The 18,034-nt window shown below is 39.1% G+C and overlaps 1 protein-coding gene across 4 annotated transcripts in view; it reads left to right on the top strand.

Moving 5' to 3' along the window:
- COL12A1 (collagen type XII alpha 1 chain) overlaps positions 1-18,034 on the top strand; it is a 321,024-nt gene that overhangs the window by 151,268 nt on the left and 151,722 nt on the right. For all 4 annotated transcript variants that reach the window (XM_068281498.1, XM_068281501.1, XM_068281499.1 and 1 more), the window contains 6 exons: positions 31-160; positions 2,048-2,190; positions 2,270-2,402; positions 2,484-2,510; positions 4,597-4,739; positions 16,078-16,207. In XM_068281498.1, the coding sequence (XP_068137599.1) occupies positions 31-160; positions 2,048-2,190; positions 2,270-2,402; positions 2,484-2,510; positions 4,597-4,739; positions 16,078-16,207 (706 nt within the window). The remainder of the gene's footprint in view (positions 1-30; positions 161-2,047; positions 2,191-2,269; positions 2,403-2,483; positions 2,511-4,596; positions 4,740-16,077; positions 16,208-18,034) is intronic.

Below are 18,034 nucleotides of genomic sequence, written 5' to 3'. Positions count from 1 at the left end.
TTAAATATTTTGATATTTTAATTTCTATAGGTGGAAGTAGAAGGTAGAAGGACAACTACACCTTTAACTGACCTTTTCTCACAAACTCTCTATGATGTCAGTGTTACCGCAGTGATGGAGTCGGGGTTGTCTCAGCCAATAGCTACACAGGGCACTACAGGTAGGTTGACCAATAATATTATTTAATGTGAGATTAATAACCACTGGACAACCATTCTTGAGCATATTCCATACCCACATCCATGCAGGCAGCATCCACAGACTTTGCATTCCATCTCTCCATAAACTCCATATAGTCTATATTCACAAAAAAATCTCCAGTGCAATCATTTCTGTATATTGCAGCCCTTGTGGGTACTGAGACTATGGCCTCAATTCACTAAGCTTTATCAAGCACTTTATCAAACGTTTGATAATTTACCTCATAAGTAAAATCTAATTTTGAATTCACTAAAGTGTTATAGATTTATTGAACGTTTTATCGATAAAACATTTGATAAATATATAACAACTTAGTGAATTCAAAATTAAATTTTACCCATGAAGTAAATCATCAAACGTTTGATAAAGTGTTTGATAAAGCATAGTGAACTGAGGCCTTTGTGTTTGTGTTTGAATTTGACACATGTTATTCAGAACACCTGGATACTCCTGAACACCACACTTTAGCACTATTTATAGCACTGAACTAGTGGAAAGGGTCAGAAGGAGTTCAAGATGGAAGGATGAAGCATCGGATTCATGTAAAGCCACTTGTTCAGTTGCTGAAGTGCTGATGTGCAGGAGAATGTGGCTTCCACAATCAGTTCACCAGAATTGTAACACCAACACAATCCAGTGCTTTTGCTCCTTCTCCTTTTTCTTGTCAGTTATCAGGATATCTTAATTGTACTTGGTCCCTTACCATCTCTATAGTGGTTATTTTGCCCAGTCTGGATTATTTCTTATCTTCTCTTGTATTGTAGATGGTTTTTCCTCTGTCGTTCTCTATTCTTGTATGCCTCTACATAGCTGCAGTATAAAGTGCCTGTGGTGCTGGTCACTTCTCTTCGATTGCTTCTGCAAACCACACAATTCTTCATTCTCTGATTTGTGGCAGTTAATGTTTGCTTTTGGGTCAGGCTAGTGCCTTCACATTTATATAAGTTAAAAGCTTTCTGTTGAACCGACAATTAGGAGGTTTGATTCCTGATTTTACTCTATAGGTGCCCAATAACAGTACAATTTATTGTGAATGATAATAATAACCAGATAATTCTGGTTGAAACAATTGTTTATTAATGGATGCACAGTATAAAAGAATCCAAACTATTCCCAGTATTGAAACCAGTTACGATAGCATGTATGAAAAAAAACGCCAAGTCGATCTACTAGTTCTTTAAGTGATCCATAATGCAATCATTCAAAATCAGTTGGGTCCACCAACTTCTCTGTTTTCATGCAATATGATCTGAATAATTTGATTAACAAAAAAAGATTGTTTATTAAAATTGTACTGTTAATGGACACCTTCAGATTTCCTTTAGAGTGACACTCACAATAAAATCTATGGGATAGACATGTGTTTGTACAGTGCAAATCACACAAATAAATATGCTGTGATGCTTTTCTTCGTTCTCTGTCTGAAAGAGTTAATATTCAGCTATACAACTGACAGTTTTTCTCCAGTGGAGACCCATTTGGACTACTGATAAGGAATTACAGCCATAAAATACTTTGCTCTGGAAATCCCAGTTCTGTACCAGGAGAGGGTAGACAAAAAACATCAATAGTTCATATATTTGAGCACTCTGAGACACACTGTTACATTCAGCTGACACAAAACAATAAATCTGCTTTTTTTTAAAGTTTTTAAACATAACAAAAAATTGTGGGATATCAAAAAGTAATTTAGGAGTTAGAGGATAGATACAATTGTTTATCTCTTCACTTTGTTTTCACTTTAAGTATCACTTTATTTTTTTCTTAATCTTACATCTAATCTGTTAAAATATCTAATAATAGCTCTGCTCTGATAATATTCACCACTTTTTTTTATCTTGAATAGCTCCAGTCCCGGCTCCAACCAACCTTCAGTTCTCTGAGGTGGCAAAGCACAGTTTCAGAGCTACATGGGACCATGGGGCACCAGATGTGGCTTTGTACAAGGTAGCCTGGTTCCCAGCTGGACGTCCAGGACAAAAGAAAGAGGTTAACTTTTTGCCTTATTCAAAGATTAAAAGGAGACATTAATGTATGTTTGTGTTACAACCATAATTATGTGTCACAGATTATTCTGGATGGAGACAAGAACACTCTGTTATTTGAGGAACTGGAAGCTGACACACCATATGAAGTTGCAGTGAGAGCCGTCTACCCCGATGAATCTGAGAGTGAAGATCTGATGGGCACTGAGCGAACATGTAAAGACACTTTTTTGTTTATGACATATTTTACTTTGGTTCTCTTGTTGATGTAATACTAATCAACTTCATTTTTTTCAGTGCCAATCATAATAACTACTACTGCAGGTACGTAATTGTATTTTATTTATCTTTACATATAGCATATTTGTGATGAACTATTAACAGTACTCTAAATGGAAACATTTTGGACCACTTTTTTAGTTACTTCACCAGTAAGTTCTGCACAGTTGAAAAACAGGTCAATTCATTATTGGGTAGGTTGGGTGCTTGTGCACATGAAGCTGTATGAGTATGTGTAGTTTGGGCCCTGGCACTGTAACCATTGCCAATACCCACATACCTTATCTGAGAAGTGCTTCCAACAAAGCAACTGAACGAAGGGAGTATGGATTTGGGTTAAGGTTAGTCTTTGCTTGTCAAGCTTAGTGGAAATTATAGGGGAGATTAGATTTACATGTTAGTGTTAGCAGGTTAGTTAACATAAGGGAGTAGTTTGGGCGAAGCATCAGGAAAGGGTTAATGTTAGGGAATATGTTAAGGTTAGGCATTGTGAATGAGAATTAGTATTGGTAGTGGTAAGCCCAAACGCAATCTAGCACAAATCATGAAGGAAATATGAAGTGAAAGGAATAAGGATTCTGCCATTTTTAAATACCTGTTGCATATCTATCTTGCTGATGATTTGGCTTCTTCTGTTTCTGAGTTATGTCTTCTGCAAAGAGAAATGGAGACCGAGAGCCCAATACAGTGTAGTATGTTTTGGAAATTGAGGTAATATGGAACGTAAGTAATATACTTACAAACCTGAGTTACCCAAGCACATATTGGACCCCACGCTGTGTGATACTCCAGTTGTTCATTGCCTGATGAAGCGGGATGTTGCCCGTGAAACGCGTTGCAGTTTTTTAGGAGTATGCAAATAAATTATTGTATCTTCAATCAACAGTATTGAGTCTGTTTTTAGGTGTAGCCGGACCACCACCGCCACCTGAATATTTTTAAACCTTTTAGAAAATTGTATTATTTTGGCGCCTCTGTAACTCCGTATGTCTTCTGCAAAGTATTTGTAGCCACTAATGGACTTGTGTTAGTTGAGTTGACTGACCTGACCTAACTAGCCATTCTGTGTTAATAATTCAGAGAGTATTTTAGGCAGATCAGGAACATACGGTACTATTTTAGAAACAGTGAGAAATGGACCCTTCCATATTTCTCCTTTTACCCCTTCAGTAAGTCTAAGAAATTTTAATCTACCTCTAACAATAATTGTTAACTGTACCAGCACATAATTTTTCCTACCTTATCAAGTTTATAATATTGCACTGAGAATCCCTTAAAAATTCCTACAAGTCACCCCCCCCCCCCCCCCCAAAAAAAAGAAAAGGGTAACAAAAATCAGTGTTCTGAAAATGCACAGCGAGTGCCCAAATGCACCCTAAGCCATTTCCCAGAAAGCAGGTATCAGGTTTAACAAAAATCATGGGCATACATTGGCCCTGATTCACCAAGCAATGGAAAGGTTGCCATGCACTGCTGGTACTGATGCTGGGGAGCACCGTCCATTAACCTATTGAATGATCCGAGTCCTGGGGCTTTTTAGTCTTTTTTTGGAGCTGAATAAAGATATGTGCAAGTGCCTTATGATGCCTGAATTTATTTACAGAGATTATGCTTACTGCTTTAAATACAGTACAAGTTAGTTTTAAGCATTTACACAATTAAGAATACATTTGTGATATTTAATAGCAAATATATCGGCGCCAAGGGACAATGGAACCGCTGCTGAGAAGAACAATGTCCAAAAGTTCAGAAGTCAGGCATACATCAAAGGTCAGGGCAGGTTTAGAAAGTCATTATATGTAGGGAATGGTAAATTCTTCACCACAATAAATCAAATGCTCAGAGGTAGGTATCCGCCAAACATCAAAACTAGAAAAGGCTTACCAGCTCCCAACAACCCTCATTATAAGGTTGTAAAATGGCTCAGGTCACAGATAACGTCCAGGGAACATCAGACGTCGTGAAGATCCAGTGGACATCCGTATGGAGGTAAAGTTTCAGGAATCTTCCCGACCGGTTTCGCAGTCTTGCATCATCAGGGGAGAAAAATACATTTGTGCTATTGTTGTTCAATGACTACAAAATGATGTTTACATTTAGTTTTATTTTATATATGCTAATTATACCCTAGCTCCAAGGACTGGTCCTAGAAACCTGCAAGTGTTCAATGCAACATCCAGCAGCCTTACTGTGAAATGGGATCCCGCCAGTGGCAGAGTGCAGAGATACAGGATATTTTACCAGCCTGCTGTTGGAGATGGTGTTGAACAAACGGTAATGTAAAAAGCAAATCACTTTTAATAAGTGGTCCATTTTTATTTACTAAGCATCTTATCTACAATTGACTGTTTTAGTCGAGGTTAGAGAACCTTTGGGGCATTCATAAAATATTAATTTTGTGCATCCTGTGATGCCAATAGTGAGGATTTCAGTGTGCTGTTACCAAGATTCTACTAGCAGCTTTGTGGCGGCATCTTTGTCAGGTTTTTTGTTCCGTTTCCTTCTCATTTTTAACCCCTAACAATAATCTCCACCTCAACACAAATTCGAGTGCCTAGTTACAGCGCCAGCACTTGCCAATTGTTACTGTAGTAAATAACTTGGTGTTTTTCTCTGGGGAGAAAGGGGAGGCGGGGCCAGGTGCCGGACGTCGAGGGGTGGCTTTGTGGAACAAGGCTGCTCAGGCAACTATAATTTTTTAACTAGGAGGCTGCAGGATTTTGTTAATTACTCTGGAGGTCCGCTTTAAGGGTGTACCCATGCTGTTCTGTCTGCACATTTGGTGGCAAGTGAAATAAAGTCATTTTTATGTGGCTACTTAAAGGGAAGCTGAAATGAGAGAATTGTTTAGTGAGAGGGACCTATTTATTTCCTTTTAAATAATGCAAATTGCCTAGCTGTCCTGCTGATTCTCTGCCTCTCATATTTTTAGCTATAGACCCTAAACAAGCATGCAGGTCAGGTGCTCTAACTGCACTCTGACTAGATTAGCCTTATGCTTGTTTCATGTGTGTGCTTCATAAACAAAAAGATCAACAGAACTGCCAGGCAACTGGTATTGTTAAAAAGGGAATACATATGGTAGCCAGCATACCTGACTCACTTCCGGTTCCCTTTAAATGAAGAAAGTCTGGTATATATTTTTGTATATGTCCAGAAACTTAGTGGCTTTCTGCTTTAAGAAGGCAATGCTGGGATTTTACAACTGGAATTGTTTTACTTTGCTGTCAGTTCACTAAGAGCATTGATAGTTTGCATCTGCTTTTGGAAACTCTACACTTTCAATTTACAGTCATGTTAGGAAACACAGTTGCCCCATGCAGTGTCCCAGACTTGACCTTTAGAGAATCAAGAGTTGCAATGTATCATATACAAAGACAGAACATTAATTGATGAGCAGTTTATATAAAAAAGACATTTGTAGGGGGTATTTTGACCCTTAATAAGCCTACATAGAGGTCACAGTTCTTGCTATAATAGCTTGACAGTGTTTTGCTTTAGCATTAAATATATGTTGGAACTGTACTGTTAAATTTGAATCAATAAAAACTATTTACACTGTATAAAATGAGAAGAAAGTAGTGGAAAGTCCTATTATTTTTTTTATTAGCAAATAACACTAATGCGTACTTCAAAGTATGTCCAGCTGTTCTGGGAAACACATCTGCTGGAAGTATGATGATAAAATGTATTTTTTTCAGAAATAAATCAAAGGCACAATGCTGAAATCCTGTGAGCTCAGTGGGGAATGCTGGCTGTTTCCCATATTAACTGACGTGTTTACACAATAGACTGAAAAGAGAATATTTGGTCTGATATTAAAATAGGTCACAGAAGCATGAACATTACTATAGTAAAAATAATATAAAGCTTTCTCATAAAAAATAAAGCAATACCCAATGGACCAGATGTATACCAAGGACTTTTGGTGGCCAGGGTGAGAAAGGCAGATGAGCCCTTCAGTAGTCACCTTTACATGATGGAACTTCATTATACAGATTGTACATATTCATGTACCTTATGCATATACATGGTGGGGGTAGTAGGAAAAAAGAGCAAGGGCATGGAGGTGTAGGCTATGTACAGAGCGAGGCTGCTAAGTCATTAACCACTTCAGCCTACAGCTTCGAAAATCTTATGCATCCGAGCAATGTTCACCTCCCATTCATTCGCTAATAACTTTATCGCTACTTATCAAAATTAATTGATCTATATCTCGTTTTTTCCGCCACTAATTAGGCTTTCTTTAGGTAGTACATTTTGCTAAGAGCCACTTTACTGTAAATACATTTTAACAGGAAGATTAAGATAGAAATGGAAAAAAATCATTATTTCTCAGTTTTTGGCCATTATAGTTTAAAATTAATACATGCTACAGTAATTAAAACCCATGCATTTTATGTGCCCATTTGTCCCGCTTATTACACCATTTAAATTACATCCCTATCACAATTTATGGCGCCGATATTTTATTTAGAAATAAAGGTGCATTTTTTCAATTTGCGTCTATCACTATTTACAAGCTTATAATTTTAAAAAAATGTAATAAGATACTCTCTTGACATGTATATTTAAAAAGTTCAGACCCTTAGGTAACTATTTATGTAGTTTTTTTTTTTTTATTGTAATTTTTTTTAATTTTTTTTTTAATACAAAACTGTATTTGGGTAATTTTAGTTTTGGAGGTAAATAGCCAATTTTAGATGTCAGTACAGGTATGTGGGTATGTGGGTGCAGTTTACTATTTGGCCACAAGATGGCCACATTCAAAAAATTCCTAGATGCGAACGATGTCGCATCTAGGAACTAAAAAGAAGAGAAGAAGTTTCCTGGGGGCAGAAATACCACGCTCTCTGATGAGAAAGCGTCGGTATTTCTGCCGGGGATTTAGATCGGTGAATGGGAATTATATTCCCATTCACTGATCGGGGGGGGGGGCAGCGGGAGGCAGCAGGAGCGCGCGCGGGCGCGCGCCCGATCGCGCGCACCACACGGCTGCAGCACCACTGCCTATCTGGACGGATATATGCGTCCAGATATGGCGAAGTGGTTAAACACATACTGTGGGTGATAAGACACATTGCATAATGGACATGGTTGGACTTCATGTGAAAGGTGAGCAGGAGAGCTAGCAATGCATACAAGCAGGATCCTAGCAAGTGAAAAGAGGGGCCGGGAAGAACTAAGCACAGTGGTGTTTTGCTAAGGAAGAAGATCAGGAGAGCTGGTAAACATTCAGGATTCTGGCAAGTGAGAATGGGTTTGGGCAATGAGAAGGCAAAGGGCTGTTTTAGTAGGGAAAGGTGAGCGGGAGAGCTAGTGCACATTCAAGATCCCAGCAAGTGAGAATGGGAGACGTTAAGCAAATTACTGTTTTGCAGGGGAAAGGTAAGCAGGATCATTCATACACATGTAGGATCATGGCAAGAGGGAATAAGGGTTGGTGATGGGTAAGTACAGAGCTCTGCAGAATAGTAGGGAAAGTGAGTGAAAGAGATAGTAAAGATTCAAGATCCTGGCAAGTGAGAATGGGGATTGGGTAAGCACAGAACAGCTTTGGTAAGGAATGAGAGTGGGAGAGCTGGTATATGTGCAGGATGCTGGCAAGTGAGAATGGGGATTGGGTAAGCACAAAGCAACGTTGGTAAAGAATGAAAGCAGGAGAGCTGGTATATGTGCAGAATGCTGCCAAATGAGAATGGGGGTGGGTACGCACAGAGCTATTTTGGTAGGCATGATAGTAAGGAGAGCTGGTAAACATTTAATATCCTGGCAAATGAGAATGGGGTTTGGGAATGGGTAAGCACAGAGCTGTTTTGGTAACATGGAACTTTGGTAAAATAAGCAAGAGTGCTGTGGGATGGTACGACAGTTGTGAGCGCATAGTGGGGTAGACAGTGTAGGACACATTACACACCATGGAGTTGGTAGGTCAGTTGCATGGGGGAAGAGTGGTATACAGTGGGGCTCAGAATTTAACATGTCAATTGGAGATGGTGAATAAGATGCTAATGATTCTGGCTTGTCTGCACATTTTATGCAACTAATATTCATGTTGAAATTGGGCCAATCGAATGCACTTCCTGCTGATTATGATTGGCCCAGGCTGCATACAGTCTGCATTAAATCAGCAAGCAAGATGGAATTATTACCTTCTCTCTGAGAATATTTACTGTTTAAAAATAATCAGCAAATGTTAGTGTAGCAGCACCACTATTGCTACCATTGCTTCCAATTACTACTCTCTCTCTCTCTCTCTCTCCTTCCCTGGCTGTGATACGCAGGATCCTGCTGCAGGCTGGCTGTAGGAGGGCGGAGCTACATTCTGCCTGTGTGTGCTCCTCCCCTCCCTATCTACTGCATGTGAGACTAAATACAGAGCTGATAACCTAATCACTAGAGTGATAAGATAACACTCTCACAGTGAAAACGTATCACTCAACATTAATTACACAAGCTTCTGTAGTGAATTAAAATACTGATAGATGTGTGCTGATAAGGTGCGTACAAACGCAATTTGTACACACCTATAGGTTTTCACTTGCCTTATTATCACTATCATGATCTTAAATAATTGTGACCATTGTTCTCCTTATTTTTTTCTCACTTGCTCTAGTAAAGGAAAGGGTAGAAGCTGTAAGATTGCTGGAACCACAGTACAAATCAGACATTTGATGCAGAAGGCATAGTGAAATTTCACATAGCTTAGTACATGTTGGAATGCAGACCTAATAAAATATGTAAACTATCTCTGAATGCCCAAAGCATTTCAAGTGCATTTTACCATAAAGTTAATTAAAAGAGATACAAAACAACCTAGCATAGCTTACTATAAACAGTTTGCAATAGTTTGCCTAAAGGTATCTGTTGAGTAAGCCAGATGTTTCACAAAGTCTATTAAAAAGTGCTTGAAAGTCTAAATGTAGGATGCTTATTGAGTTTTACAGTCGTGTTTGAGTCAACATAACATTTATTAACTAGTGTAACAGTGCTTATTAAGTGAAGGTTTAAAGTTCCATCTAACAAGTTTCACTTTTCTTAAATAAACTGTAATGTTTTAAAGTGCTAGTGTGGCAGTTTGACATTAACTATGTGTATAATACTATAAGTGTTTATTCTTTGATTCTTCATAAGGCCTGTTGTAAAGCTATGTTTATATGGAGAAAATATTTTCCTGGTGTCAAGAGTAGTAAAAATACTAAAATACCGGTATATGACCTGAAGGTATGAGCTTTACCAACAGCTGTTCTGGGTATTACTCCATAATGCGTAAAGTATTTTTTCACACATGGCATTGATTTCTCACTGCAGTAAAATCAAAATTTATAAATGTTTTTTTCTCGTACTTTTTAGGTCGCATTCACAGTGGGACGTTATTGTCCTGCATTATAAAGTCATTATAACGCCGGATAAGGCACTGTAATGTTAGGCCTATGCAACATTCACAGTGCGACGTTAACGCTGCGTTGTAAATGTTACTTTATGGAAACTCACTGCTTGCAGTGCGTTACCTCTAAATGCAGATGTCACCAGGTACAGAGAGGCATACTTTTCATTGCCTGTATGCTCCACTGTATCTACTGTATGCCATGGTAACGCAGTGTTAATTTGCATTACCACTTTTTTTTGCATTGCGTTGTAATGCTGCGTTGCGACTTTAAGGTTGCGTTACAACGCAACGTCCCACTGTGAATATGCCCTTAATAATATTTTGGCCTTTGTGAACATCAATTCAAGTTACCAATGAGATAAAAACATAGAGACCAAGACAGAACTAATTAAATGTTCTAATAATGCACTTGAATTTCATATAAGATTCCTTCCATATTCCATTGTAAGATTCTTCTTTAAAGGACAACTGAAGTGAGGGGGATATGGAGGCTGCCATTTATTTCCTATACAACAATACCAGATGCCTGGCATACTGCTGATCTTTTTTTTTTCGGGAACTGGGGAGTGGGGGCACACAGGACTGTTTGCCTGGAGTGACAAAAAGGCTAGAAATGCCCCTGAGTGTCTGAGTCACACACCCAAAAAAGGAATGCTGCTAATACAGTCAGACTTCAGTCAGAGCACATGATCTGCATGCTTGTTCAGGGTTTATGGCTAAAAGTATTAGAGGCAGAACATCATCAGGACAGCCAGGAAATGTGCGTTGTTTAAAAGGAAATAAATAGAACAGTCTCCATATCCCTCTCACTTCAGTTGTCCTTTAAGTGCATTACCATTGGTCAGAGAGCCAAAATATCAATGCAGCATTACTTGGCTAATGTACATGGGCATTTACATTTACTTTGTGCTTACCAAGCATTTCATTGGCATTTGAAAATGCATTTCTTTTACATTTGGCTTTGTATTGCACTCAGTTCAGTGAGCAATTGGTAGAGATGGTCAAGGAGGTGTAAATAATTCCAGCTCATGTACACACTAAATGCGAATTGTATGCAGTTTGGAATTGCGACTATCAAATGCACCTCCTGCTGATGTAGATTGACTCTTCCAAGATGCATGCAAATTGTACTAAATGTGCATGCATGAACTGTTAGCAACTCATTAAATGTGCATGCAAGCTGGAACTGTTAGCATCTCATTGGCCATTACAACCAATCAAAAACCATTTAGAATGCCAAATAGCATCATAGATTGCATGTGCATTAAAAAAGGGATGCTAATCATAGCATGGCAAGTACAACTAAAACGCAGGTTTACACCACCACATAAAATCTCATTGGAAATTCAGACTCGAGGGCCATCAATATGCTATGGAAATCCAAATCAAATGAATAAAACAAAACAAAACACAAAACAACAGATTTTTGACAATCTTATAAATATGGAGATAAGCCTGAAATAAAACTCAATTCTTAAGCTGATTGCCACTTTTTTTTACACAGTATCAAAAGTGTTACTATTTCTGCAGAAAAAGAACACATACTGTTTCTGCCAGTTGAATGATTACCACCATTGTTAATTGGAACAGAGGAATAAGAAGTAGTTTCCAAAGTTCACGGTTTTACTTAAGTTACACCCTTTAACAAAGTCATCTCAGCATCTCATGAAAAGAACTTGTTTCTTAAACGTTATCTATGTTTACACATTCGTGTTTTTCTTTTTTCGCTGGCCCTTTTTATCATTTTGCTATTTTTTTCTTTGTATCAACACGTATTAGTCCTTAACGGCCGAATGTTATGTCTTTTAACTATTTTGATATTCTACGATTATCTTTCTCTTGAAGTTGTTTCCAACTGCTAGTAAAACACATTCTTACAGCTGAATCTTTATTTGTGAATGTTTTAAATGGTCCAGGACAAGAGAGCAAATATTGGCAATGATACAAGTCCATGGCTGAGCTTCTGTCTCAGGGGAACCTCTCAGAACAGTTTGGAAGATTTACTTAGAAGGATTTCCCAGCTGCATATTGGTCAGCAAAAATAAGCCTTGTACAGGAGGTTTTTATTTTAAATACTGTATTTTTGGACTATAATAAGACTTAATTTTTCTCCCCCAAAAGTGGGGGGAAAAAGTCACTGCCTCTTATAGTCTAAATACACGGAATTCCTGACTTGTGAACGCTTGCCAATACAAACCTCCAACCCGCTGCAATGTCGGGGACTCCCTGTTCTGTGCCCATGCAGAGGCGAACACAAGGGGGACACAAAGGGGCATAGAGGAGGACACAATGAGGACAGAGGCGGACACATGTGGGACACAGGAGGACACAATGGGGACAGAGGAGGACACAATGGGGACAGAGGAGGACATGAAGACACAAGAGGTACAAGGGGGCATGATGTACAAAGGGGGCATAATCCACAAGATGCCCCTTCACCATGGATGCACCAGGTTTAGTATATATTTTTCCCCTGGTTTTTGTCCTCTAAACCCAGGTGCGTCTTTTGGTCAGGAGCATCTTATAGTCCGAAAAATAAGGTAATATTTCTTGGGAGTTCTATTTTGCTGCACCCAAAAATGTATTGGGATGCCCGTCTTTACTGCATTCACTAATAAAGCTATCATTCTCTATCCTGCACTGAAAAATTGCTGTGATAATTAATGCAATTGTTGGACAATGTAAATAGAAGTAGATTAGGCTTCAAGAGTTTAGTTCAGCAAATATGTTTATATGCTTATCCATAAACTAAGGCTAGGGAGAGGTAACAACACTGACCACCTCTGGCCTTTTTGCAAAAAGTACATAACCATGAAACAAGCTACAGAGAAGCCAATCAGGATTCAGTGTTTAGGTAATAGACAATACAGTGGCCCATGCACCTCTAAAGTGATTGGTGCACAAATGCATAATACAGTGCACAATATGCATCTAACAGTAGTAACATAGGAATACACCTGTAGATGATTGACTAAACATTTCAAATCCCCTGTACTGACATATTCACTAAGATCTGGGCATCATTCCCAGATGGGCATTTTCCTAGGGGTTTGAATATATGTATTTGTGCACCAGCTACTTTAGGGGTTCACAGGCCATTGTATTGTTTATTAACAAATTATTGAAGGAAAATGAATTTATTCATGGAACCTGTCAGGCTTCTCTGTAGCTTTTCTTTCAAGTTTGTATGTGGCATGGTTCAGCTCCAAGGAGATTAGAGGCATAGCATAGACACATGAGATACAAGGACATGAGTACTCATCTGTTACCTCACAACAAGTCTATAGTAACCACCTTACTGGTATAATTTGCATTGAGATGTATCTGGAACATCACTGACATTGTCTTGGACTAGTGAGGGTTACAAGATGGTGCAGAAATCAACTCAACTATAGAGTAATAGCATATGTAGTAATATACCAAGAATGACAATCCATGAGGATATATAGAGCAAGGCTGCTACATTGATACAGCTTCCTAGATTTCATTTATTTTGGTAGTATAAGGCTCGTAGAGGCCCATTATGCCTTCCATAACTAACACTTTTGAATAGTCCTTAAAACCTGTAATAGGTTGTGGAATGTTGGCGTTGGGTAGGTGGGTTGATAATGTGGTAAAAATGGATTAACAGAACAAAAGAATGCCAGGGAAAGAGCCTCATGTTTGTTTACCTTAAAATGAACCGGAGACGAAGCACCCTCATGTATTTTACCATATATATCAGTGGGAACATTAGAGAAAACACCTACCCTGCTCTCTGTTTCATTCTTCACTACTCAGCCTGCTTGTTATCAGTCCTGATAAAATCCCTGACTGAGCATTCAGTCTGGCTTTGCTCAGGAATCATTATAGCTGAGTCTGTCTTCTATGATGTCTTTTCAAGCCAATGCCTGCCCCCTTCTGGCTCTGCTATAATGACTCAGCTGTAATGATTCCTGAGCAAAGCCAGACTGAATGCTCAGTCGGGGATTTTATCAGGGCTGATAACAAGCAGGCTGAGCAGTGAATGATAAAACAGAAAGCAGGGTAGGTGTTTTCTCTAATGCTCCCACTGATATATATGGTAAAATACATGAGGGTGTTTCGTCTCTGGTTCACTTTAAAGTAGCCGTGCAGGCTGCAGTGGTTATGCATTAGTTGCAGCCCTGAAGCTAAAGCTGATGGAGGTTATTACAGCAATGTAAAGGCATGAAACACTTGCTTCCATAGTCCAGTTACTAAATACTAAACAGCATGATTGGAAAGAGACTGTTTTAGGAAAGACCCCTAACAGAGCTTTACATGTGTATTGCTACTGTTTATGTTGAAAATTATGATGTAATCCCCAGTAGTATTGCAGTGCTGCAATCCTTTCCACTAAGACAATCATTTTTCAGCTTCTGTTTAAAATAACTTTTCATAATTCTGCAAGTAAAAAAGTATCAAAAAGTTAGTGGAAAGGTACTGTCAATTTTTTTTCTTGCTTGCTGGTGGCTTAAAAGGAATTCTATTGATAAGGTGTGAACATATTACCTAGGAGAGTCATAGGGAATGTTCCATTTCACTTCTTCTTCAGTTGATTTTTTAACATTTTATCAATAAAATGCATTTTAAGCCGGCAAGCAAATAACATTTTCACAGTACCTTTTAACCTACTTTTGGTACTTTTTCAATTATAGAGTGCTGTAAAGTTATTTTAAACAGAAGATGAAAAGTTATCTCCTAGGAGAAACGTTGGAGATATACAGACTTCCGAGCATTAAACTGCTTCTGTTTATTATTTTTTACATCTTATTTTTTATAAAATAGTCACTAAGTAAAAAATTACTATAAATAATCAAAAACTTCAATTCAAACTTTAGTTAATTGTGGGTATATTATTTAGAGTGAGGTTTTTGCTTGTTATTCCCTAACAAAATTATGATATCAATAAGGTAAGAAATAGATGAAGCTAAATAACTTATGAGAAACATTTAGTGCATCAGCTCCCTTATCTTTAGAACACAGAGTAGGGACACCAAGAGCCAAATATAGTGTAGTATGTACTGGTAGTTGAAATTAAGTATGATAGAGTAATAAGCTATACTCACAAAGCAGGGTTACCTTCAAGGCAACCACTGTATAAGCAGGTGGTGAGATTAGACCTGACCCCACTCAAGATTAAGAAGTCGCTCTCCGTAGATGAGGAAAAAGGGGGTAACACCCCTCCACCAGGGGTGGACTTTGGACTTAAGGGGTGTTACCCCTTAAGAGTAAGGGGTAGAAGAGCCAGGCACCTCTGTCCTCCAGAGGTGGACAGAGGTGCCTGGCTCTTCTACTGACCACATATGCTATTGCTCCGTTGTAATTGCCTGATGAAGCAGGATCAAACCTGTGAAACGCGTTGCATTGCCTCCTGGAGTATGTAAATAAACTTATATTGGTAGGTGAACAGAGGCGCCAGAAGGATAAAAGTACATAACATTTTTAAAAAATTGCTGGGAGGAAGTGATGGACTCACCTCCGTTAAAGCAGACACCAAGGACTGTAAATATATAGATATACACATTTATTGAAAATACCCCAAAGATGCCTTTGGGGTATTTTCAATAAATGTGTATAACTATATATTTACAGTCCTTGGTGTCTGCTTTAATGGAGGCGAGTCCACCACTTACTCCCAGCAATTTTTAAAAAAATTTTATGTACTTTTATCCTTCTGGCGCCTCTGTTCACCTACCAATATATTTGAGTCCACCCCAGGTGGAGGGGTGATCTACCCCCTTTCTTCCTATCTACAGAGAGCGACTTCTTAATCCTGAGTAAGGACAGGTCTAATCTCCTCACCTGCCTAATGAATGGTTACCTAGGTGGTAACCCGTGTTTGTGAGTATTACCATCTCACTGCTTCATTTATCCAATCAATTTTGACATACTACACCATATTGGGCTCTCGATTTCTCTTCAACTTTATGTAAATAAACTTGTTGTATTTGACAAACACATTGGCAATTTTTGTGTCTGCTTGGAGGCGGTAAGTCCACCACTGCCTCCTCATGTTTTAAGATTCTTTTATCCTTTTGGCGCCTCTGTATCCATAATACCCTTATCTTTATAAGAATGTTACACATTTAGTGCCCATTTAAGAGCTTTTAACTGGCAGCATATATTATTGTACAACCAATATTGTTATTGGAATAAAGACTGTTGGTGATTTATGCCAGGCCTGGATTTACAGTAATGTTGTTTCCTTTGGCTCCTTAGACATCGGTTGGTGGAAGACAGAACACTGTTGTGCTACAAAGACTCCAGCCAGATACTCCATACACTATAACGGTGGCATCCCAATATGCTGAAGGGGAAGGAGGAAGAATTTCTGGCAAGGGGAAAACAAGTAAGTTACATTTTTATATTATATTTATGTAGATACGTAATTATGCATTTTAAACATGCAACGGGATGAAGTGAATAGTCATTCTGGCCCTGACATGAACTAAACAAAAATGTATTATGCATAGTCAGGTATTATGATAATGCATACAATATTATGAGATTCTTTTGTATACATCCAACAATAGTCAAAGTTGCCTTGAAGTAGTTCTTATTATATCCACTGTAACTTACTTTCTTCAAGCCACAGGGGGATCCCTGAAGCCTGTGTAATGTGTGTATGACGTAACTTGTAGGTCATTGTATCCCCATCCATAACCCATCAGCTAGTACTGGTTATGATCTGTCAAATCCATTTTTCACTAGTCTGATGAAAGCATGCTTGTAATAGGACATATTATTTTCACAAGCCAAAACAAGAAAAATATATTTGTTGGCATTATTGCACACTGTTTGGTATTGACCGATGCCAAGGCGAAATAATCATTTGCAGCATAGTAGTGTTGTGCCAACATACTTCGTAATTACAATTGTGAAAAGGAATCAGTATACATTCAAAAAAGTAATGGAAAGTCCAAATACAATATTAATTATTGGGAATATAAAGTGGACCTGTAATGATGAAAATCTGGGATATGACTCATTTGCTTTTCTTCATACAACGATTCAGAAATTGGGATAATGCCATATAAGTGTGTAATGATGAAAACCGCAACTGGCAAATTGAATGTTATACATGCCAAGTCTACTATGACAGTCATTGTGATGGTGGAGTTATAAGGTGGTGACTCACAGACCTGGATTAAGCATGTGGTTTTTCTTAAATTAGTGGCTGATGAGGTCGTAAAATCAGAATTCGGATTCTAATCCCTAGACTTTGCATGTTAAAAATTTAATTTAACAATAGCAGATATCTCATTCCTATCTTGACAGGCCCTTGTCATGGAGTTCATAAGGCTACTATGAATATCTCATTTAAGTCCTCTAAGGTATGGTCAAGCGAGGCCAAGCTCCACCTTCAAGCTTGCTTTGACTGTACGGACTGGAAGACCCTGGCAGCCCCAGACCTGGATGAGTGGGCGGATAACGTCACCTCATATATCAGCTTCTGCGAGGCCTCCTGCGTCCCAACCAAATCATTCAAGGTCTACCCAAATATTAAACCATGGTTCTCCAACAAGCTTCGGCTATTGCGGAAACAAAAGGAGGCAGCACACAAGGTGGGCAACCAGGAAGACTTCAGGAAGGTGAGGTACACACTGAAACGAGAGCTGAGAACCGTAAAACAGGAGTTCGCTTAGAGGATGAAGCAGAACCTGCACTCGAACGACTCACAAGCCGTATGGCAAGGGCTCAAGGCCACCACCAACTACAAGCCTCCACCGCAGCATGCAGCACCCAGCTCTGAGTTAGCTGAAGAACTAAGCAAATTCTACTGCAGGTTCGAGAGGCAGGCTGAGCCTTGGGGGCACCTACCACCTCCCACTCTCTCCCCACTCCACGCGAATAGCGACCCAAGTGAGGACTCACTCTCTCTGGCGGTGGGTGAGGCAGACGTTCGGCGCCTCCTGTCCAAGCTAAACGCCAGGAAATCCTCAGGCCCTGTCGGCGTGTCCCCAGCCTGCCTCAAGACCTGTTCGTGGCAACCTGCTTCCATCCTCTCTGCAGTCTTCAGTAAGTCACTGACAGAAGGCAGAGTCCCTGCATGCTTCAAGAGGTCCACCATCATACCTGTTCCTAAGAAACAAGGCATCTCCGACCTCAACAACTTCAGGCCTGTGGGCTGGCCCTGACGTCTGTCATCATGAAATCACTAGAGAGAGTGGTCTTA

The sequence above is a fragment of the Hyperolius riggenbachi genome, chromosome 4, assembly GCF_040937935.1.
Source record: "Hyperolius riggenbachi isolate aHypRig1 chromosome 4, aHypRig1.pri, whole genome shotgun sequence".
Classification (NCBI taxonomy): Eukaryota; Metazoa; Chordata; class Amphibia; order Anura; family Hyperoliidae; genus Hyperolius; species Hyperolius riggenbachi.
The sequence above is the reverse complement of the archived record's forward strand: the minus strand, read 5'-3'. Positions and strand labels throughout refer to the sequence as shown.